Genomic DNA, 24,690 nt, shown 5'->3' on the forward strand with positions numbered 1-24,690 from the left:
GAATAATATTGACTACCCATTTCAAACATATGACAAGGGGTTGGGGATAGTTAAAGGATAACAAAGATTACTTGGCAACCATTAATTTGGTTAAAAGTAAACACCTTTTTGCCTTATACCTATCTAAGAAGATAGTAGTTGACCCCATATAAAAGTGAAACAGTTTTCTTACCTAACTCAAATACTGAGTTCGAAGATGTAGATATTGATGTTGAAGATGTGAGGTTGGAAGAATAAGAAGGAGTGTAAGGGAGGAAATGGTGATGCTAAATATGTTGAGTAAGATGTTGAAGATAATGGAAAAAAAGTTGAAGATGATGGGGAAGAAGATATAGAATACAAAGAAACTGATTTTGAACAAACTAACGAGGAAGATGACAATGCCTTTCATAGGTATGTGGTAATTGAGGAAGTTGATGATAAAAAAAGAATTATGTGAGGTTTTTGAAAGTCTGAGTAAAGGAGAAGAGGCTGAAGAAGGTAGGAATAGGGGACTTAGAACTCCAAAGTTCAAGCAATACAATAAGGAGGATGATTTATTGGATCCAAAGTTCCATATGAGGATGGAATTTCCTACAATTCGGGATTGTAAACAAGCCATTAGATATTATAGTGTTACATGTGCTAGAAAGATAAAGTACTTGACGAATGAGCCTTATAGGTCGAGACTTGTTTGTGATGATGCACCTGAGGGAAACGAAAAGTTAACTAAGGATTTCACACAAAAAAAAAAAAAAAAACCAAGGATGAGGATGTGACCAAAAAAAGAAAAGAAAGAATGATAAGACCGACGAAGATGATTTGAATTAGGCTTGTCCATGGATGTTTTTTGCTTCATTGGTTGGCAAATGACCTACTGTGAGGTTCAAGACCTATAATCCAACTCATACTTGTTGTAGAGATCAGAGAAGCAGGTTTGCCACATCAAGTTGGTTGGCAAACTAATTTGATGAAGAACTGAGGTCAAATCCGAAGATGGTCAGTGCCTGATTTCATGAAATTAGTTAGGAAAAATTGTTGCCTAGATGTTTGTAGAAATCAAGTGTACAAGGCCAAGCAACAAGCTACAAACATGATAGAATGAAGCATTGCATATCAATATGCTCGGCTGTGGTATTACTGTGAGTAATTGAAGAAACAAAATCTAGAAAGCACAATTCTTGTAAGACTTCATTGCTTCGGAAGGATTTACATATGTCTTACTTAATTAAAAAAATAAGTTCATAAATGGGTGCAAGACAATGGTTGGATTTGATGGGACACACATTAAAGTGCCTCACCTAGGTCAAATACTAAGTGTTGTTGGGATTTATGCCAACAATGATGTGTTCCGAATAGCATATGCAATTGCAAAAACTGAAAGAAGAGTTACATGGACATGGTTTTTGGAGTATTCTTCAAGGATGTTGACATTAGAGCAGGTGGTGCTAGTTGGGTGTTTATTATAGACAAACAAAAAGTGTTGGGCCATGCAATTAAAAGCTTAATGTCACAAACATTTGTACCAACTATGCTCCAAGTCACCAACATTTCACCGATATATGGATGTGGTCATTGCAACAGCCTTGAGACCACTCCTAGAACCAAGTCCTCAAAACAGCAATAAATTGCGGTACAATGGCCTCAAGGTTTTGTTTACGGAGAGACTTTCTATCTCAGCCAACATCATTATATAACTGCAAGAAACAATGCAACAATAACGTATCAACAAGAAATAATAATTGGTAAACAATGCAACCACAATACCGAATTTTCAAAGAGTGCGTGGAATGGAAGCAATATAAAGACTATGAGATATAGTCTAAAACTCATACATGTTCACGATTAACGATTCACATTGCAAAATGAAACAAATGCATCAAAGTTAAGAATTTGAATACAAGAGTATTGCAATAATGAGTTGCAAAAGAATATTTACATGAGCGAATGTGAGTAGCCTATGAATTTGAGTCATATATTAGAAACTATGTGCTGCAAAACAACAATTACAAAAATGAAACCTAAGCAGTCTATGATCATATAGCATTACACGCTATGAAGATGAACAACAACATACGGAGTAGACCCTATACAAACAGCAATAAAATTTAACACCAATTTTTGATGTAGAAGGTTAGGGGCAAGGGTGGGGGTGTTGCGTAGATACAGCTGCACCAAAATGGATTCAGTTGCATCCTCAACTTGTGATACTCGCAAGTGCACGAGCCGTTCGGTAGTATAGCGTATGTAAGTGCGAGGTCGATCCCACGAGGATTGGTGATTGAATGATCCAATTTAGTTTCCCTACACAAAATAGAAACAAAAACAAAGAACATAAAACAAGGAAGAAAGAAATAAGTAACTCAAGCAAATAAGTTCCCAAGTTCAATTAGATTAATGGATTGATTCGAGCTAAAGTATGATTAAGCCATGGTGTGTGGTCATAACCTTGTGTTCCTAATTCCCTAATTTGATCATTTGTTGTCTAACCTAAAATTAAGCATTAGGAACCCATTAAGCATAGAAGAACAATTTAAACAACCAAGCATGTATCTAATCCCTGTTGTCGAATGTCCATACATACTCTTCCTATTCATAGTTCAATTCGAATTAAAGCATGGTGTATACTCTTAATTCAAACCAAGATAGCTAACATGCAAGCCTAAATGGTGATCAATCATTCAAACTAGCATATTAACTTATAAGCATAATGAATAAGAACAAAAACCATAATTGAAACTTGGAAACTAATTAAACTTGAATACTTAAGAAAGAATGTACATTACAAGAAAAATAAATTACAACTAAGAAAACATTAAAGAAAGCTAGAATTGAGAACTAGAAAGCAAAACTAAGAGAATTTGAGGGAGAGAAGGGAATGGAGCTCTAGAGAAGTGTTTGAGAGCTCCCCCCCTTGGGGTGTGTTTACAAGCTTAGAGAACTTCCCTATTTATAGGCCTAGGGGAAGTGAAAATATGAATTCAATATGGCTAATGCATACAACACTTGTTTTATAAAATCTGAAATGGTTGATGCACTTGTATTAGAAAATCTAAATTGGGTGATGCACTTGTATTAGAAAATCTTGAATTGGTTGATGCACTTCACCAATAGATCCCACCAGCAGCCCTAGCTCATCTTCATGTCACCATGACCAAGCTTCCAACCAGAAATGATAACTCATACCTAGCTCACCATGACCAAGCATCCAACCAGCACATGCTGAGGTCAGCATGACTAGCAACTTCAAGGGCTTACAACTTGGGCTTCTCTTAATCAAATTAGGACTTTAAGCACTCGAAATTGAAGTTCCGAATGTCTTCTTTCCAGCCATATGTTATTTGGGCCAATCCAAGGTCGGAGGAGAAAGTTAAGGCCAAAACAAATTGCTAACTCATTTTCCGCGCTGATAAGATCCATCCTGAGCATGGTTCTGTGTTTGCTAGGTAATGGACTCCAGATTTATCCAATGGGGCTGAATTTTGGATATGTTATAGTACACACCAATTGGAACAACTTTCATGAAGAATGTGGCCTCATTCGAGCTATGTAGGTTGTTGAAACAAAGCTTGCAATATGACCTACGGAACTGGACTGGCAGGGGGCTGTAGCCAAAATGAGTTTGTCTTTAAGCTCTTCATCCATTCATCCAAATTAGGCCTTAACATGCTTGAATTGCATGAATTATGCTCTCTAAAGCCATCATTATTACCTAAAGCTCAATGAACTGAAAGATAAACACAAAAAGGATTAAAAGCACAAGTTTAACTCAAAAACATAACCAAATCATAAGCTAGAAGGGTACAAAATGATATACAATTATGAACCGATCAGGGGGCAGCAGGGGTGAATCCACCTGAGCAGACTATAGCCTGGGCATCCTTTCCTGTCGTTAGTAAGTGAAATTGGACGATAGCCTCTTTGTTTATTAGGAAGAGCATATAGACTCCATTGTTGCTCCCAAAAAACACGAATTGAGGAAAGGAAGCAATTTCAGCCTTGAAGATTGTATAGGGGGTCCATTCCCAACTCAAAGGTTCTTTTTGCACAAGAAGTATCACAACAAACTTGTCTTTAGCACAGTTCTAATTACTGCAACTTGCTAACTTCTTTTGAAAACCAAGCTCAATTCTTATGATTTTGGGATTCAACTTACTCGGTATAGGTGACAGTCAATGAAAAGTATAAGCTTCCATGTCTTTGGAAATTATATTGCCATGGATAAAATATGAGGTTTTTTAATACATCCGGCCGTCGTCAACAAAGATTCCATAACCCGAAGTAATGAATGACATATTACAGGGGTGCGATTTTGTCTAAGATCCACCTTCATCATAAGACACAACTTGAATCTTCATTTGCTCTTCCATTCCCCTGCCCTTAACCATTGCAAGAATTAGTGGTGGTAATAGCTTGAAGATTCTCAGCTTGTCATCTTTTGAATGGCCAAAGTCATAGGATCCCAACCTTTCAAGAATACTAGAGTTTTTTAGTGTTCTTTTTGCATTGTATAAGTAGTACCTCAAGTATTCTTTTTGCAAAAGAAGCAACACCTCCAAATTGTTCGTCACATTTTTCTAATAACTACAAATGACTAGCTGCCTTTGGAAACCAAGCTCAATTCATACCCTTTCAAGATTAAGTTTCTTGGGTCGAGGTGATAGCCAATAAAAGTTAGATACTTCAATGTCTTAACATCGGTAAAAGATGCTGGGACTGGATAGAATGAATAAAATATCACAATGCTTGATCTTGTCTAAGGTCCACCTTCATAAGAGACAACTTCAATCTTTCGTTGCTCTTCTATTCATTTTCCTCTTACCCTAGCTAGTCACAAGGGTATATGAGCTTGAGGATTATTAACTCATTCCAATCTTTTGTTCAAGCCTCTTTGTGGGAATACTTCAAATATAAAGCTCAATTGTTAATGTTTCAAAACACATCAATCCTCTTAACTGACCTATGATATTGAGATGGTCATCATGGTAGTTGGGAGCAGTTGTGTTGCAAAATAACAATTACACTCTCGGAAGATCAACACAAATTTTTGAGGTTTCGGGTTAGGATTATGAGTGGGGATAGAGGCAAATTCTTCATAGATTACTACGTTGGCCTTTGCCTTAACATCATATCTTACCGAATGATGGAATTGAACTATAGATTTTTTATTTATTTTTATGAAGAACATGTAGACTCTATTGTAGACCTGGCATTCGTGTCGTGTTATCAGTGTTTGTGTCGTGTTCGTGTCAACCCGCTTTTCTTAACGGGTTGACACGACACGACACGATAAGAAAACGGGTTGAAAATGCTCAACACGAACACGACCCATTACAATTCGCGAATCACACGACACGACACGAATTACACGATAAGAAAAATAAACAATTTTTTAAATATATTTTAAAATTTTAAAATCAAATATCAATTACTAACAATACATTATACATCCGAAAAAAATGGGAATTGTTAAAACTGGGGAAGCTACTGACTGAGGAAGCAGCCATGGGAGAAAAGCTCCAAGCTTTGAGTTCAAAGCAAACAGCTTGGCAATGAAAGAAAGAGAGGGGTTTGGCAACAAAAAAAAAGAATAAAAAGAAAGAGAGTGGTTTGGCAAAAAAAAAAGGAAAGAAAGAGAGTGAACTGGGATGGGAAGGAGGTGGTAGAAGAAAATGAAGACAGATTTACAAAAATGTTGAAGAGACGAGAGAGAGAGAGAGAGAGAGAGAGAGAGAGTACTGAGAGAATCAGGGGAATGATATGAAGGAGGAAGAGACAAAAGAAAAGAAAGAGAAGAAGAAAAATAAAAAAATTAAAAGAAAGAGATAGATTTACAAAAATGCCCCTGAGCTTAACGGGTTATTAACGGATATTCGCGAATTGACACAACACGACACGATATCTTAACGGGTTGCTAACGAGTCAACACGATATCAACACGACACGATAACTCAAACACGAATACTGAATTTTTCGTGCGAATTCGTGTCGTGTTAACGGGTCGTGTACAATATTGCCAGGTCTACTCTATTGTTGTTATTGTTTTCAAATAACACAAGTGGAATAAACTCATCTTTTGCAACCTTCAAGACTGTATAATGGGCTCATTTATCTTCGATTCATTTACCATCAACCCTTGTTAGAATCAATGGTGGTATGGGCTTGAGGATCCTCAACTACTTCTCATACTTTATATGTGTTAAACTTAAAAAGCTCAAGCCTTCAAGAAGACCAAAAAAATTTATCTTTTGTTCAAGTTTCTCTTAGGCAACATTCCAAATATAAAGCTCTGTTCTTGATGTGTTTTCAAAACACACAAATCATCTTGATTATTATTATATTGAAATGGTTAACATGGTAGTTGAGAATGGTTGTGTGATCCTCCAAATGGGTCTCATCCTTATTCACCTTCAAAATGACATTCGTACACTTCGGATATTGAATGATATGTTGTTATGGTTCCGTTTCCTCCTCTATGAAGTAAAGTTTTATAGCGACCATAAGTTGCAAAACAACAATTACATGTAGAAAAGTGAGCATCAATATATGGATATAAGAATCATATAGCAACAATGAGTTGCAAAACAATAATTACACTTTAGTAAGATCAACAACATAAATAACAATCACTAAACAAACAAAAATATTTTTTTTTTAAATAAGTCCATTCCCACCTCAAGTGATTTATTTGCATAAGAAGCATTACATCAAAATCATTTGCCGCATTTTTTTAATTGCCATAAATGTTTAGCTGCTTATGGAAACCTAGCCCAACTCTTATACTTTCAAGATTTAGTTTTCTTGATTGCGGTGATAGCAAATGAAGGTTGGATGCTTTTGTATATTGAGTAAATATTTTGCCATTAATAAGATATGAGGTCTTCCAATACATCCAATCATCATTAATAAAAAGTCGGGACTGAAGGTAATGAATAAAACATAACAATGCTTGAATCTTGTCCAAGATCCACCTACATGAGAGATAGCTTCAATCTTTTGTTGCTCTTCGATTCATTTGCCCTTAACTCTTAACCCTTATTACAATCAATTTTCTCCATGTTCATTTTCTTCAGCGCTTTCCATTGTCTTCTATCCTTCAATGGACCTGAGATCGAAGAAAATTAACAAAATTCTGAGTTAAAAAATTAAAATTAAGTTAATCTTTCATAAATAAATAAAAGTGAACTGAAATTAAAGTATATTGCCATAGTCTTAATTGTTCCCTCTTCACGATGGACTTGATCCAATATGAGATACAAGTTCCCCAGGAACATGGGGCTAATGGAATCGCATTACCCCACACTATCGACAAAGCTATCGGAAGCACCCTCTCGTGCAAGCAATCCTAAAAGAAATCACAAAAGACAAACTTCCCTAGCCACATGGATATTAGTGCGGTAAGCTGCCAAGGGTCCCTTCTTTGTGCATCACCAAAGTGTTTTATCCAATTATTCAACCAAAAAAAGTGGTTGTTGGAATTCGAGGCACTTTTCCTTAAGATCTTAAACTTCTCTTTATTTTTTGAGGCTAGTACAATGTTAAAAGGATCCTAGTTGCAACAAATGGGAAAGTGAATGTTGTTTACCACATCTTCGAGGATAAGAGTGAACTCTCCCCAAAATCACATAAAAGTATGTGTCTTGGTGCTCCACCTCTTAATTGCATGGCGAAGCAGTTATACTTCAAGGTGGATGTCGCACTTCTTGGATAGGAATATATCATCTAACACCTCCGTCCTACGCAAGATATGCGAGAATATGGGTATGTCAACTTGCGCTTTACCCACTCCAACCAACCCTGAGTGATGTCGCATGAGTATTGAAAAAACAAAGGGATTGTTAGGAACATGTCTCTCTATACAGTACCTGGAAACGGACGCGAGATCAATGATGGGAGTACTTTTCGGCTTTGGTTGCATGCCTACGACAAGATCCTCATGAGCATCCTTAAGCAATGGGGATGGTTGTCCCTCTTTAATCAATCATATAAAGAATATAGAAGATCATTCATGATGGATGGACGACCAATTGGTGTCGTGTCAAAACTCATTATATTGCAAATCCCTGCAGAAAAGAAATAAATGATAAGTGTGCAGCAAATAATAACTAAATAACCCCTACACTAACATGCAAGCAACATAAACATCATAAGCCGACCACGAAGTTGGGCTTCTTTTACAACAAAGTATTGCACCTTGCTTAAAATACACTTGGACTATCTCTTGAATTTTTAAGCCTCAAGCGGAGGTTAGCAAAATTATTTTGGGAGACAAAACAACATGTGAGGTTTTGGTTAGCCTCTCATAAACAAACAACATTAAAAAAATTCAACAAAATTCTTTGATGTAGCAGGTTAGGGGCCTGGGCGAGTAAGGGGCAAATCCTTCTAAGAAGACTACAATGGCCTTGGCCCTAGGTTTCTAGATGTAACTGTTGTTTTGCAATGCTTGGATCTTGTCCAAGATCCACCTTCATAAAAAATAACTTCAATTTTTTGTTGCCTTGATTCCCATGCTATTCATACTTCAATCTTTCCATCTTTTAAAAGCCCAAATCATTAAGAAGACTATAGGTTTCTATCCTTTGTTCAAGCCTTTCTTTTGTAGCATTCCAAATACAAACCTCTTTTCCTGATGGGTTTTCAAAACACACCAATCCTCTTGACTAACCTATGATATTGATATGGTCATCAAGGTAGTTGGGAGATGTTATGTTGTCCTTCAAATGGATCTCATCCTCTTTCACCTTCAAAATGAAAGGTGCACACTATGGATTCTTGGCATAGACACACCATTTGGTGAAAAGTCATTGCCCTTTTCTTCTTACACTGAATGATAAGTTGTTTTGGTTCATCTTCCTCCTATGGGATATAGTTGAAAGGGCGCCTTGTTGTGTTTTTGGCTCCTTATTTTGATGTAGGGAAGTGAAGGAAGCAAGCAACAACAACAAAAAGATGAGCAAATGTAGATTTGCACAAGGACTCCTAGGGGCTACAAGGTTTTTAATATATTTTAAATGGGTTTTCATATTTCTAGCAACTCTAGGACGTAGCTCATATTGAGTAAACCTCATCAACAAATTCTTGTGTTGTTGTGTGTTTGTTTACTTTTGTCTTTCTCGATTGCATCTATATTGTTTCGCACTTCTTCTTACTTTTGTCCTAACACCTCAGTAGGTGGTTCTGCAAAATGCAAGAAAATAAAACACATCTAAATTAAATTATTGCCTTGAATTCTACTTATAGTTAAATATATTCAAGTATGACTTCAAATATGGATCCAACCATAAACCACACAATGTCAAGCTTTTTACGCTCCCTCATGTAAAGGAATTAGAGCATAAATGATCCCAATTACTATTTGCTATAATTACTTTATTAATGTGATATATATTAGTAAGGTTAAGAGCATCCGCAATGGATTCCTTAAACCACCTCCTTAAATAAAATTTAGAGAGGAAGTGAGAAAATCCACCTCCAACTATGTGCCCTATAGAGAGAATGGACTCCTAGTGTCTCCTTATAATTTAATATTGTCTTATTTAATGAATATTTTAAATATTTAATTAATATTGCCATATATATATATATATATATATTAGAGATGGGCCGTTTTTGTTGAATTAAAAAATAATTATAGTATTTATGACTCCCTAAATTAGAAAGTATAATTGACGTTGAAATTTTATAGAGAGCTTCTAAAATAACTTTGGTGTATTTTAAGTTAAATTTTAACTAAAAAATAGAGAACATGATTGTAAATGCTACATGTCATCAATATTATTGATACTATCAATATTTTGACTTTATAGTTGTCTATACTCTTAATTAATTACATTAGAAGAGAACGGGTATTTGAAATATTTGAAACTTATATTAATGTTTGCATAATAAATTACTTTTTTTGGTCAAGGTAAAGGATATGAACTACTATCACTGCTATATTAATTGAATTTATTTTTTTGTTTGCCAAAATTAGAAAGGGAAGGGAAAAAATTCACACACAGAGTATCGTGGGGGTTTGAACCCATGACCACTTGAGAGCACATCAAAATAACGAGCCAATTCAACTAACATTATTGAAAGGTTTATCGTTTTTGTTCAAAAAATAAATTCGCGTTTCTCATAACTTTTTTATTGGGCAAAGTCAAAAACTAATTTTCTGACAGAAAAAAAAAAAACTAATTTGGAGCGTTACTCAGCTCCCGCGCTGCGGTGTGCTTCAATCACCAATTACTGTGAGGTAATGTCCTATTAGGACTTGCCATGTCAACAACAGGGGTCCCACAACAGGCACCACCGTGAAATATTTGGACTTTCCAACTTTTCTATTCTACTAGGGCTTTAAATAGAGGGTTTCAGTTCACCAAAAAAAAATAGAGGGTTTCACTTCTTCAGACCCAAAAAATAAAAGAGAAATAAAGAAAGAAAGACGCTTTTCACTTCTCAGCAGGGTTTAAGAACAGAGAAGCAGCAACCGGTTTCTTCTAGGGTTTTATGAAAATTCTCTAAGCGAGCTCTTACTGTTTTCTCTGCCAAACACAAATGGCGTTCTGGGGTGAGTTAACCTTCTTTTTTTCCAAAAACAAAAAAGAAAAGGAAAGAAATGAGCCTCTTCGTTTCTGAAATTATGTCAAAGAAAAACATGGAAGTACAAAAGAATGAATCTTGTGAACCATGATGAATTGGTTGAAGGCTATTTGGTTCTTTCAGGTCTCAAGAAATTGAATTTTATAATTATTTTTCCCAATTTTAAATTTTTAGTAATCTTTTGGTTTTTCAATCTTATGTGTGGTTTTGATTGTTGCACTGGGTTCTCTTCAATAATGTTCCACATAACAATAGATTGTCAGTCTTATGTGTGGTTATTGATTGTTGCAGGAACTGAAGTGAAACCCGGAAAGCCTTTCACTCATATCTTTGATGGCTTGAAAGGACGGCTTCACATTTCAGTGGTAATGCATTTAATATAATGAGTTCTTGGTTTTCTTTGTTTTTAAAATTCTTTCAACTTTTTATGCTGGGAATTTACCAAATATGGGTTTTGTGACGATGCCTATGGTTCATTTTCCAGGAATTTTTTTAATAGAAACCCTGCCTTTTTGTGGGTTTGGTTAACTTTGTACTAGAATTTAGTTCCAATTGTATTTATGTGGTGTGAAAGTTGAATAGGTTTTGATTTTGAGGTATCCTGAACTTGGTTTTAATTGTTTGGATCAATAATATAGATAATAATGTATGTACATATTACTGTACACAGGCAACATTGGGGACTGGGACAGCAACGAAAAAAAGCATACTTCAGTGTAATGTAGGAAACAAGAGTCCAGTTTACCTATGCTCATTGTTTCCTGAGAAGGCTGAATCATTGCAAATAAATGTGGAATTTGAGGAGTCTGAAGAAGTCATCTTCTCAGTTATTGGTCCTCGGAGTGTTCACCTCTCTGGCTACTATCTTGGTGGTTATCGGCATCGCAATTTAGATGATAATTCGTATCCTTTTGTTGAGTTGGGTTACTGTTTAGGCCATTATTTTTTTTCTCTACTTAATATTTTGGTCAAAAGTTCTATGTTTTTACTACCTAATTAGTTACTGAGAAAGGAAAAGAAAATAATTATTGGATTTGTTGCGTATTTTTTTTTGGGTTTCCAACAAATGGGGACCCAAGTGACCAGGTTTTTTTTTTCTTCCGGTTGATGAGGTTTATTTATCTCCTAGTTTTCGCAGCAAAACTAGATGGTTTTGTGTTGTGGACTTCTTTTGTTGTTGCAAGTTATGGGCATTTTTCATTGTCTAGTTCATATGAGATTCTCTTTCTTTTCCCTTTACTATGATGCCAAGAGAATCCTATGGGGAAGATATTGCTGACTCAGAAACACAGAGATCCGTTAACAGTGAAGAAGATAAGTATGATGATAGTTTTATTGATGACGATGACCCAGAACCAGAAGTTTACCCATCTTCTCCTGTTTCTGATAGTGGAGGTACGCGTTACCAAAATATTTGCTTTGAATTTTCCCGCCACAAATGGTAGCATGCATGAGTTTTAAAGTGTGGCCAGTGGCAGTAGCTCTACGGCATTATTTTGGTGTTTGTTATAGACAACATACTGATGTTCATCTACATTGAGTTTAGAGGCATATTTCACCATTTTTGGTCTCTGCGTCACATGTGCTCAGCTTACTAGCTTGCATCTTTAGTTTTTCTCGTTCTTTTTTAAGTATATGTCCTCTTAAAGATGCATCATTGATGAATTTTTGCAATATTATTCTGAGATATTTGCTCTATCTGTATTTGTAGATTCTGATTCTGGTTATCTAGAGGAGGTTTCGAATAAGGAGAAACCTCAAAATGGGAGGGGCGGCCGCAGACGACTTAGAAAGATGTACCAACTGAGTGAGTCAGAAGTGGAAAGTGAAGATGAAGACAGATGTCCGATTGCCTCTTTGAAGACCAAATCCGCTTCAAAGAGCACAACAGAGGAAGTGGAAGAAAAAGTTGAGAAGAGAACCGTTGATACCAGCAGCAAGAAGACAGAGGATGGTGTCTTTAATGCTACTGAATCAATCAAAGATGGGGATGATGTGGATGTAGGTGGTCAGTCGAAAAGGTATTTGTCCTGCTTAACAAGATAACCATGGCAACTTCACTTGTTTAAGAGAGTGATCCCTCTATCACAAACTAAGTTTGTGCACTCATATTTATTAAATTAGATAAGTTTATTAGCTCTAGCTTGTTAGTGTTTATTGTTATGCAAATTGAACACAAGAAGAAATATTGAAAAAAACACAGGTCAATCAACTACCAATATCCTGAGATTTTCTGTATTACAGCATGATAAATGAAGCTTAAAAAACCAAATTATATTGCAATTTACCTTTAATGCTGGCATTGATATATTCTAAATCATATGCTAGCTCGGGTAGAGGCTTGTCTGACATCTAGTTTGCCAAATTGAGTTATTGATCCTTGTTTGTCATCTTGATTGCCAAATTAAAATGCAGGCAATTTGACCTTCCAGTAGATGCAGTGCCACCTTCTTCTGAAGTAGTCCCTGAAAACGGTGGAACACCAAAGAGAAAAAGGAAAGAACGGCCAAAGGAGGAGAAAGCACTTGAAGCTGGTCTACTTGAAAAAGAGGATGAAGCCCAGAAAGACGAGGCAAGAGCTGACAATAGGACCCAGAATTTGTGTGTGGAAGATGGACAAGAGCTGAAGGTGTCCAACAATAGGTGAGTCCTTTTTGCTTCCCTTGCCTCGAATATTTACATTCTCACGTCCTGATACTTTGTAGTGTGCATACTATGTATTGCAGTTGGGGAATTTACTGACATTGATGTTTGTTGGTCTTGATTTTCTTTATATTATTGATATGCCCAAGCAGTGAAGCTAAAGTGCCAGATAATTTCTCGAAGCCTTTAACAGAGGTCATCCCCGAAAATGGTGAAAGACCAAAAAAGAAAAGGAGGAAGAGGGTGGAGGAGAAAACATGTGAGGTTGTCAGCGCTAACCCGGATAATGTTGTCAAAGAGGATAAAGGCCAGCAGGATGAGTCAAAGGGTGACATGTGCCACGATCTGCCAGTGAGAAGCGAACAAAATCAGAAGTCAGCCAAGGATGGGTGAGTACCGTTAAGTTGTTTTTTGATTTTTTTATTGAAGTATGCCAAGATATGGAACTTTTGCCCCAGGTTTTTCTCAATCTCACAAGATATTTTCTTCTTGTCCCTTTTACCTTGATCTTGGAAATAGCATGACAGGACAAGACCAAAGAAATGGATTGTGTAATGATAATATGCACATCCATATCAGGCCTTTTGCATATGCACACATGCAGTCAGGAATGCATTTGCGCTCCTGAGTGTAGACACATATTTCATCTCCCAAAAGAATGCAATTTCTATTGATCAAATATGTATTGTCCATTATTATCTCCTGTGTGGGAAAGGATGGGCAAGTTAAACATCTCCCTACGGCACTCAATTCCAATATCTATGCGATTTTCAGGCCATATATCTGTTTGTGTGTGATTTTACAATAGTTATCCCATGATTTAAGTATAAAATTGTCTGTTCATTTTTCCAGGAGTTCTGGCCATGATTCAGATAGATTTGTTGATGGTCAATCTGATGAGAAGAAAGTTAAAAAGAAGAAAAAAAGTAAAACCCAAGCACATGGGGAAGCTGTGAACACAGATGTACCTCTCTCGGTGGCAGAAGAGAACGCTGATGCCAAGCCATCTCAAATTAGGACCTTCCCAAGTGGATTGAGTATTGAGGAGTTAGAAGCGGGAAAACCAGACGGGAAAATTGCCACTTCAGGGAAAAAGGCACGTCTATTTTAATCCGTAGTTGATCTATTTCATACTGATGCTGATTTTAAATTTGTTTGTTTGTATCTAACCTTCCAATGCATAATGGTAGCTTAGAATAATATTCTTTCCTCTGAACATTTCTTCAAGAGCAAAATTAAAGTAAAGGATTAATGGAATGTTGATTGGAGTAGCTCTGTTTGGTTTCAGATCAGCGTTCACTATATTGGCAAGTTGAAAGAGAATGGAAGAGTAATTGACTCAACTGTTGGCAATGCTCCTTTCAAGTTTCGCTTAGGTAATTACTGAATGAGATAAAGTCATACTTTTTACCAAAAAATTGTTCTGCGTTGTATTTACATCTGTTCCTTCTTGCAGGTCAGGGAAAAGTTATAGACGGCTGGGATGTTGGTCTTGATGGTAATTATGTAACTTGATTTGTATTTTGTAACTTGGTCTTTTGTTGAATAATTATAATTGCTTTTTATTTCGTTATTTCAAAACTCTTGTGATGCATGCATGATTCTCAGGTATGCGAGTTGGCGAGAAAAGAAGACTTGTTATCCCACCACCAATGGGGTATGTCTTTAGAACGTCAGCTAACTGATTTCCTTTTGTACATTTCTTTCTTTATAAACTCACTACTTGCTCTACATGCTGGCAGCTTTGGGAGCAATGGAGACGGTAAAGACGTGCCACCAAACGCATGGCTGGTATATGATGTTGAATTACTGAAAGTTCGTTGAGTGATCGATTCTACTGCCTCCGGTACCGGCTTTTGCTTTTTTCTTTGTGCAAATTTTGTGATTTTTCTCCCCTTCATCAAATGCAAAAGAATTGCGGGAGCAGCAAAGTAGCTCAGCATAGTTTTCAAATGCCGACTTGTGGGAACAGCCTCAAGGCTTTGTGATAGAAAGCTGGCTTTTGTGACCTTAAATCATTTTGTTTTGTTCTCTCCTTTCTGAGTTCTTAATCTTCATTGAACCACATACCCAAATGTAAAAGGTTTTTGAATCAATTGCCAGAGAAATTACAACCGAAACATTCTATATTGTTGCTGAGTAGGCTGTGGAATGGAACCAGCCATTTAACAAGAGTGATTTTGCCTACCAGCCTAATCGTGGTGTATCATTATCATTTCATTAATTAGGCAATCGGCCCAATATCAGATCATATATCATAAGGAAAATAAAAAGGGAAAGTTCTATATGCAATGTTCGTAATTAGTGATAGGCAAACTAAATTTTTTTGGTTCGAAAGTCTTAATTAATTTTGTATTAAAATTTTCATACTGATGCAAGGGATTGGTTTTCTTGTTTTGAAGCCGTAAAATTCTTTAAACCTTATTAAATATTTTATTTTTTGTCAGAAACCCTATTTAATCATTTCCACAATTCACCAATCAATTTTCGTCTCATATTTGTCTGCCATAATTTACTCCAGTGTTGTGTTCTTCCATATAGAAGTGAAGCTTTGGAAGAGAATTGTCTCAAATGTTTCACATTGGAAAAAACAAATATGACAAAACGGTGCAGTTTTACTCTACCCTCCCACCTCACCCTAAAACCCTAAGAGAAACCGAGACGATGGGTAACCAGCTTATCTTGAATTCATCGATACAAAAACTATAAATCCAAAACCAAAAATTACCGCTACGAGAAGGACATAGGGAGCAAAGAAATAGAGACCACCAAAGATGGTTACAAGCGCAAGAATGATAATCATCTCAGGTCCTACTGCATTGCCATTGGAAGTGCTGAAAACTTGGTCCTGAAGATGAGAAGCTCCATTGCTTGTGCTTGGATCTGTTGACTTTGTGTTGACTTCAATCTCATCATCTTCCCAACCAGAAGAGTTTTGATCATTTGCCATGGATGTCTTGGGATCTTGGATCACTTGCTCTATGTGAGGGTTTTTGTTGTTGCATGCATCTTCTGCATGTGGATAATTAAATAATTACTTGATGAACATAAATAATATTTTGCACACTTGATCCAAAATCAAAGACTAACATTTAACTAAAAGACAATAAAGAAAGACTGAGCAAGTTACCGAGAGTATTATAAGAAGAAGTAATTAAGTTCTTATTTTCGAAAGAATCTTCGGCTATGGAGGAGTAGTGACAGAGACCCATTGCCATCAAGAAGAAAAAGATGACTGCAACTTTTGTGAAAGCCATGGATGACCTTAACACTCAAAACACGCTACTTGGAATGGAAGGGAAGGACAGAGAGAAAGAAGGGGTTAACACTCTTATATAGGTGCGCCATTGTTTCTCTAGGGTTTTCTCCATGACCAACAAGGAAAGAAGGAACTCATCATACTTTCCTGAAAATTCTAGGGTTGAAAACTTAATTAATTTCTGTTTTTCTTTATTTGTGGAGAAGAAAACAAATAAGAGGAAAGCTTGATTTACCAGTTATGACTCAATATTTGGAAAGTATAAAAATCTTTATTTTGGCAAATCAATAGTCAACCCTAAACCATAAACTCTAAACCCGAAATTTTCAATTAAAATTAAGAACACCAATTTTCATGTAATTTTATCAAACTGTAATCTAAGCCTTCATCAGTATGTTTTAGGAGAAAAAAAATTAGGGTTAATTTCTCCCAGTGCATTAAGCAAACCAAAGATACAGTGAACCTTAATTAAAGTGAGTCAAACTGTGCTTAACAAAACATAACATGTTCATGTTTCCACACTTTGTACTTCCAAGATATTTACAGATCAAACCCCACATCTTGAAACAAAATTTGGGTTCTGTACACTGATGTAACTCTCGGCAAATAGCCACAAGACACCAATTAAAGCACTCAAGCACTCATTCCATCTTTGGCTCTGATTTGACCAGAAAATTCCTAGCTTCATCATCCGTAACTTCACTGCATTGGGAACATATAGGGAAAAAAATTCAAATAAATGACTGCTGAAAGAAATGAGAAAGATACAGAAACTTTAATTGACTTGAAAAAAAAGCACTTGAATAACCGGAAAGAGCATAAGAGCACGAAACCTGTCTATAGCTTCTGTCTTTGAAATCAAGGTGAGCTCTTTGGATGCAAGAAATTCACAGAAACTGCTGAGGGCTTTCTCCTCGCAGAAAATACATAGAGTGTGCAGAAAATCATTGAACTGTTTCGGTTCCTGCAGAGGACAAACTTTCTGAGGTTAATATGCAATTGTCAGGTAAGTCACAGCTGTCAAAGTACACCAATACAAGTAAACTAAAATTACACTAAGTAAGAATTTAAAACAACTTAAGTTTAAATTGTGAAGTGTCAGAAGGAGCCACTCCTCATTACAAGCTGAGGTGGGTATTCATTTACCTTTTCATTTTTCAAAAGAAGTCATTCTCCTTATAAGTAGATATGCGTCAAATTGTGATTTATCCACCTCATTATGTAAGATTAATTTACTCATTACTCACAAGGAGCCAAGCAAATTTTCTTTTATGGGGAGAGGAAAGGTCCTTTTTTCACAAAATTTAAGAAGAAGAAAAAAAGGAAAAGTAAATAAGTAAATAAAATAATAAAGGATAATCATGGAAACACAAAAAAGACTTGCTCCAGTTTCACATTTATTTAACATTGATGAGAGAGAGAAAGAGGGAGGGACATACTTGCTCTAGGATGCAACCCTTGCGGAGGGCAATTAAGCATTCCAGTGCCTTGGGATAATTATCCCCTTCATAAGAGTCCTCTACTAAGTCGTGTATTTTGTTTTTCATATCCTTAATTGCTTTGCCAACCCACCGTGGGCTATCTCTACGATTGATCATAGCTTCAAAATCCTGGACAGGAGTAGCATCCCCAACTTTCTCAACCTTAACAGCAGAAGTATATTCGCTGGAGTTAGGTTCATCAGAAATGTCAGCATGACCCTCATTTGACCCAGATGGCTTGTCTCGTAAAAATCGCCTACTTGATTTCTTCAGCTGCAAATCAGTTACACATAAAACTTGAATTTCTGTTATAGGATTGCCAAAGGAATATAAAAGATAAACTGCCTGCATGACAATGAGTAATGACCCTTGGATTCTCTTTGACTTCAAAACGGCTGTGAAATACATCAAGAACAGATCTGTTTTGAGAAAGCAACTCTTTATCAGGTTCAGTAATCATCCTGAGAGTTTCATCGAGTGGAGGCACAGCTGCATCTGGGTGCCTTGATTTCAACTCAAGATGACGATAAAAGCGCTGAAAAAAATTATAAAATCTGCAATGAATGTCAATTGAAAACAATAAAGCAATACCAAGTGAAACGACATCAGGAAGACTGGAACATATTATCACTTTAAATAAGCTTTTTGAAGATTTGGCTTTTAGAAACTCTTCAAAACATCTTAATTTGTGGCCTTTAATGCTATGTGGAAATTATCATGGAGGAAACAAGGAACCTGAAGATGGACAAAATTGCATGACTGAGTACCTCAAGAACAGGATTTGGAGTTAGGCCAGGTGGCAGAGCCTCTTCTTTGCCAGGTGGTGCAAGATCAAACATCCTGACAAAGTCATCTGCAGCCTCTTGCTGTTGTTCATTTGGTTGCCATGATGCTGGAAAGTTATCAAAAGAAGGGAATTGAAATTCTCGAACATCCTCAGCAAAAGGGAGCACATTGAAGTAAAATGAATCAGGCTGCCAATAATAACAATAACGCATGCAGAATTAATAGGTATCAGGGAACCATGAAAAGCAAAAGTACTTCAATACAGCAGTCTGTTCAACTGCATATAGAGACTTGAGACTCACAATATTATCATTGTCAGAGACATTAGGTGTCAAGACCCCAACAACAACATTCCCTTGTCCTTGTCTCCAAACACAACGCAAAATTGCCACCTTATTCATATCTTGCATAGCTCTTGCTAGGGCAGAAACAGCAAGAATGGCTCTTGTATTACCCGGTTCAGGGATGAAAACATTGACATCTTTCATGTAATAGTGTCTATGATGTATGTAAGCATAGGGAAGAACCCCCCAAAAAAGGAAGAAAAAAGATCAAAATATTGTCATTTGAATTGATATTCAAAAACGAAACTACATGGTTGGATACTAATTAAAGCAGATACGAGTTTACCGCATTATGTTTTTAGCATCAGAAAATCCCAGAAGCTTCACACTTTTTTCTGGTTTGAACTTGACAGCATCCCATTCAGCAGATGATATGGGAATAACTTGAGGGCCATAACGATAACCTTTAATCCTCTGATCTGGAGGTACAACTTTACTAGGATCTTCAACACTTTTGTACTCAAAGTCCACTTTGACTTCATGTGTGGCAAATTTATCAGTTGGAGGCGCTTTATCAGAATATTTCTTCAGAGTGGGAAACTTCTCTTCCGATGTTTTCTTGTAAACCCATACCTGATTATCAATAATTATGTACAATAAGGTAAGAAGATGTATGATTGAATTTACTTTGACAAAACATAAGAGAGCTCACCTTAATCTTCATTTTGGGGCTAAGCTCAAGATCACCCCTGAATATTGTAACTGGAGATATTTTTCGAGTTCTAAGAGCACCTAGCAATGAAGTCGGACTCTCAACATGCACTAACTTCGCACATGTCTTCCTTGAAAATATACCCAATAGATTATCATTCTCATCCATTACGCTTTTATTTGCTTCCCCAGTAAGACTTCCTCTTACAACTATACTTTCCATTCTCATACCATGTGTATTCATGTGTTCAGCAATGGTGCTGACTTGATCTTCTTTAGTTCCTTCTAGTGGATATTTAATAGGGAATTGTGCATTAGTAAGCAGACAAAGACGTTTCTTTCCTTTGTATGTTTCTCCATATTTCTTTATCAGCATATCCATCCCAACAATTATAGCATCAAGAACTACCAACAAGGTCAAGGCCAAGGATATGAAAATGAGCAAATAATCAAGCACTTGTAAATTATGCTTCTGCTTATACGGGACCAATTTCCTTCCTGAAGCAATTTCTTATACAATTATATCAAAAGATTTATATTCATATGAGAATGACCAAAAACTTCATCAAACTAGAGAGAGAGAGATTGCTCTTTGACAGAATAAATGAAAATTGCAACTATAATCACACATGCGTCTATATACAAAATTCAAGCAATTCAGTATATAAATAGCCAATACTTGTTAGTGTGTAATTATGTACAAAGTTCATCTCTAAAACTCTTATAAAAAAAATTTCGACCCTAAATCAAATAAATTGCAATTGGAAGGATTGTGAGAATAAGTTAAGGAAAAAAGTCTCAACCTTTTGAATCCAAAAGGAGTAAGAATGGAAATATTTTATGCAGAAGGTGCAGGCCAAGAAGAAATCACAATCATGAAAGTTTCACACACTAAGCTGTTGCACTAGAACAATAAAGGATACAATCACCATCACGAGTTCCTCGTGGGAGTTGTTGTAGAGTTTCAACAAGCTGCCCATCAACTACTTTGATATTTTGTAAAACCACAACATGCTCATATCCACCCACTTCCTTTGTTAGTTCATTTTCAGTTTCTGAGAGATCAAATAGCACCATTAATGAGTAATGCTCCCCCGAAAGCTACTAAAGATTTAAATTATAATACAATGGAATTACTGAAATGCAGATAGCAACCAGAAATCACAGACAAATTAAGTATAATCATTTAACATTGTAATTGCTGTAACTTATTTCATACAAAGCTAAACGGTACCTTCTGTTCCAAACAAAATAACTGCTACTTCATCATATTTGCTGTAAATCAGCTGCAAAAACAAAATGGGGATTAACAAAATTAGATTAACATTGTAAAAGCAGCATTACAATAAAACCATTAACCACTCACCTTCTTCTCTGCTAGCATAGAGCAAACTTTTTCTATCACTGGAAGAGCTTTGTGCATTGATGGACTGACATCGATCAACAAAACCATGGCATCCTAATCCCAAATACATGAACAATATTGTTAGCTTAAATATAAAAAACCTGAAAATAAGTTACCCATATTTAAGCAGCATTAAAACCCTAAACCCTGTACAGATAGCAATACAGTGTATCATTTGATTTTGACATATCGTAGTTAAGGGTCTTCTATTTGAAACCTTCAGAACCCAAACAGCCCAAACCAAATTGAAACAATAAAAAAAAATTAAAAAATTAAAAAAATAGAAGAGTATTTTAGACAGTGGAAGGAAGAAGAAGAGCTTCTACTTGAAGAATAAATCAGAAAGAAGAAAAGTTAGGAGCTTTGTTACCTTGTTTCGAGCCATTGAAGAGGGAATTGGTAAAGCTTGTCGCGGAAGTTGGGTTTTGTTTCAAATGGTCTGAATGTTGCTGTGTGACTGTGATGTTCTTTCTTCTTCCCGCTTTTGGGTTGGGAAATGAAATGGCCAAAACTACTTCGTGGCCCCACAAAAATTTAATTATTACATTCAAGCCCTTTATATCAATCAAATAAGGATTTTGATGACCCAGATCAACTATCCTTAATCAAAATTTAATAGTTGGCATTATCAAATCTAAAACTGTAAAACACATAATTGGAGTTCAATGTTCATAAAATTTGAACTCAAGACATTATTTAACAAAATTTAAATTGGGCATCATTATATCATGAATTTGAATTAGGTTGAAGTGCCAATGAAAAACTCATTATATTCCTTATTTCTTTACTAATATTTGGTTTTATAAATAGGAAAGATTATCACGACTCACTCATTTCTTAATTGAATGTTGTCTTAAAGGAAATTTTAGGGTTCGTTTAACAACACTCATTTCAAATACATGTAATTACTTACAAACCATATGTATCATGTAAATCTCCTTATTCAATGAGTACCTTGATGATAACCAAATGTAATGATTTCATTATGAGGAAAAGTGGAAGTTTATAAAGTCATATTTCTGAAAATCCATGAGTGTAATTCTTGATTTCTTACATGCTCTACTGATTTTTTATTTACTTTTAAATACAAGTGATATTAGGGTGGGGGAACCGAACCTATACCCTCGAATGCATGGATGAATTGTGTTAACTACTTGAGTTACATGCCCCTTGCCTCATTTATATTTTGATTCCGAGAGTGTTAGTAAAATAAAGACAGTTTGAAACCCATTGAAAGAAGGTCTAAGTAGAGACTCAAAGCCCACATGTACCGTCCAACCCAGAAAGCGCTAACCCACTTTCAAAGCCCACATTAGGACCCAAGAAGAATTTAGAAAGAAATAAAAGCAAAAGTGAAACATGTGATGATAAAAGAGGCATAACACAGACGCTCAAGATAGCAGCTGCCAACACACAGAGACAGGGCACAAGGAAACAGAGACTTCAACAGAAAGAGAGAAAGAGAGACAGACCAAAAAACAATGGCTTCCATGGCTTACCCAACAAGCTCCTCCTATAACTACAAGAATTACAACAAAGCTTACAGAAGTTTCACCACTCCCCATATCCTAGTTTCTCAGCGGCAGCAGCAAAATGACCAAAAACCCAGTGACCCAATTGGTCGAAGGTGCTTAGCTTCCTCTCTCTCTCTCTCTCTCTATCTCTCTCACACAAAACCCACATGGTTTTTGAACCAAAATTTCTAACAAAAACATTGCATTGAAAAATTTAAAGGGAAATAATACTAAGGAGTAGCGAATTGGCAATGGTAGGAGCCATCTTCAACTTGAGGTACTTGTCCTCTGCATTCATTTCAACTCTTCTTTATGCTTCAATCTTACTCTCCCTCAACCTCATGAAATTTTTTGACTCACTATAATTAATTGTTATGATTTTGGTGGAATAATTTTGATGTGCGGGTGCAGTGGAAAAAAGCCAGATTATCTTGGGGTGCAGAAAAATCAACAGGCTTTGGCACTTTGTCCAGCTACTAAGAATTGCATATCTACCTCTGAGAATGTCTCTGACCTTACCCATTATGCCCCACCTTGGTATGCTTCTTCTTCTTTCTCTCTCTTTCTTAGATTGATTAGGGAGATGGATTCAGATTTTCAGAAGCTTTACCAACTTCATTTGTTTATTTTATTATCTTCTATCACCACTGGGATTTGTGTTGTTGGTGTCTCAAACCCAAATCCATGGAATGTGACATAGTGGAACTTTGACCAAATCGAGGGTCAAAGAAGGAAGGCTGTAAGCCACTAAGCTTGTAAAGGAGGAGGACCATGGGCCATGTGGGAGCCAAAGCCAATGACCTCGTGTTCAAAATTTCCCCTCCCACCAACGACCATTTGAAGTAAAATGTGGTGCACGTGTTTTTTTTTTTCCTATTACAGGAACTACAACGGGGGTAGGAAGAAGCCAGTCAACAGAGAAGTGGCTATGGAGGAACTTCTCCAAGTGGTAAAAAGCATTTCAAACATGTTGGCGTCCTTATCATCTATGGCAACTTAAAATCCAATGATTTATGGCCATTGGACTTTTATCAGCAAAGATCAATTCTGAAAAGTTTATTTTGCAGATTAAATCAACAAAGCCGGACAAGTTCACACCGCGGATTATGGAGAACAAAAATGATTATGTGCGAGTGGAATACCAAGGTCCCATCCTAGGGGTAGGTGTGACTCATAATCTCGAAGTGTGCGTGGACGATTAATAGTCGTTGATCAATGTGAGGTTTATTTTAGAACCCACATTCATTAACGACTATCAATCATCCAGGCATACATGAACGTAGTTGATTACGACTATCAATCATCCAGACGTACATGAACGTAGTTGATTAATAGTCTTCAATCAACAATTGTTAGTCATCTAAACATGCATGAGTAATCGCAAGATAGAAGAATAATAGCATGTTGATTTTCTTATGTTCATGCAGTTTGTGGATGATGTTGAGTTTTGGTTCCCACCGGGCAAAGACTCAATAGTGGAGTATCGATCTGCATCCCGGTTAGGGAGCTTTGATTTTGACTTTAATAGAAAGAGAATCAAGGTGAAAACTACAAGCAATCTTAATTTTTACAACCAACTACATTCAACAAACAACTTCAACTGATTTCCAGACTTTATGACAGGCGTTGCGGCAAGAGTTAGAGAAGAAAGGTTGGGCTTCCAAGGACAGCTTTTGAGAGACACTTTGCTGTTATGCAATAAGATCACATGTAATCAAACATTGGCTCAGTGGTCATGCAGATAGATCAAAATTGAACCCAGATTTTCAAATTAGGCAACTGCAATCATTTAATGATTTTTGTATCGACGTTAGTCGGCTAACAGATCTTGCTTGCAGCTTGAAGGCAAACTAGAAACAAGTCTTGAGTAAAGTGTGTTGGTTCAAGAAAAAAAACTCATCTCAATCATATTAAACATTGGATTTAACTTGTACACAACTCAGTAGAGATTCTTAAAATCCAAATATTGATATTGGAGATACATATTTTGTTTCCCAGTTTTTTTATGCGATCTTTTGTTTCCCAGTTGCTTCTCACATCA

General features: G+C 36.2%; 4 protein-coding genes across 4 annotated transcripts; 2 read left to right on the plus strand and 2 right to left on the minus strand.

Annotated features, from left to right (window-relative positions):
* Window positions 1-10,362: 10,362 nt before the first annotated feature.
* On the plus strand, window positions 10,363-15,381 carry LOC110766859 (FKBP-like peptidyl-prolyl cis-trans isomerase family protein). The gene is made up of 12 exons (XM_021970260.2): window positions 10,363-10,534; window positions 10,858-10,931; window positions 11,237-11,469; window positions 11,819-11,961; window positions 12,278-12,587; window positions 12,982-13,209; window positions 13,362-13,598; window positions 14,062-14,305; window positions 14,498-14,585; window positions 14,666-14,707; window positions 14,818-14,866; window positions 14,952-15,381. Exons 1-12 carry the CDS (start codon window positions 10,522-10,524, stop codon window positions 15,031-15,033), a joined length of 1,743 nt encoding a protein of 580 aa, XP_021825952.2. The 5' UTR covers window positions 10,363-10,521; the 3' UTR covers window positions 15,034-15,381.
* A 406-nt stretch (window positions 15,382-15,787) lies between these two features.
* Window positions 15,788-16,770, minus strand: LOC110766404 (uncharacterized). Its single transcript, XM_021969738.2, has 2 exons — window positions 16,340-16,770; window positions 15,788-16,221 (listed from the first exon to the last, which is right to left on the minus strand). Exons 1-2 carry the CDS (start codon window positions 16,464-16,466, stop codon window positions 15,887-15,889), a joined length of 462 nt encoding a protein of 153 aa, XP_021825430.1. The 5' UTR covers window positions 16,467-16,770; the 3' UTR covers window positions 15,788-15,886.
* A 135-nt stretch (window positions 16,771-16,905) lies between these two features.
* On the minus strand, window positions 16,906-21,655 carry KU80 (Ku80 family protein). Its single transcript, XM_021969725.2, has 12 exons — window positions 21,506-21,655; window positions 21,097-21,189; window positions 20,965-21,016; window positions 20,654-20,785; window positions 19,732-20,135; window positions 19,366-19,652; window positions 19,038-19,233; window positions 18,717-18,923; window positions 18,317-18,484; window positions 17,908-18,222; window positions 17,302-17,432; window positions 16,906-17,170 (listed from the first exon to the last, which is right to left on the minus strand). The coding sequence occupies exons 1-12, from the start codon at window positions 21,518-21,520 to the stop codon at window positions 17,110-17,112; spliced, it is 2,061 nt and encodes a 686-aa protein (XP_021825417.1). The 5' UTR covers window positions 21,521-21,655; the 3' UTR covers window positions 16,906-17,109.
* Window positions 21,656-22,496: 841 nt separating this feature from the next.
* On the plus strand, window positions 22,497-24,630 carry LOC110766829 (DUF1499 family protein). Its single transcript, XM_021970227.2, has 7 exons — window positions 22,497-22,762; window positions 22,870-22,926; window positions 23,061-23,186; window positions 23,532-23,598; window positions 23,717-23,809; window positions 24,077-24,190; window positions 24,273-24,630. Exons 1-7 carry the CDS (start codon window positions 22,617-22,619, stop codon window positions 24,324-24,326), a joined length of 657 nt encoding a protein of 218 aa, XP_021825919.1. The 5' UTR covers window positions 22,497-22,616; the 3' UTR covers window positions 24,327-24,630.
* The last annotated feature ends 60 nt before the right edge of the window (window positions 24,631-24,690 follow it).

The sequence above is a fragment of the Prunus avium genome, chromosome 2 (genome assembly GCF_965620075.1).
Source record: "Prunus avium chromosome 2, drPruAviu1.hap1.1, whole genome shotgun sequence".
Lineage (NCBI taxonomy): Eukaryota > Viridiplantae > Streptophyta > Magnoliopsida > Rosales > Rosaceae > Prunus > Prunus avium.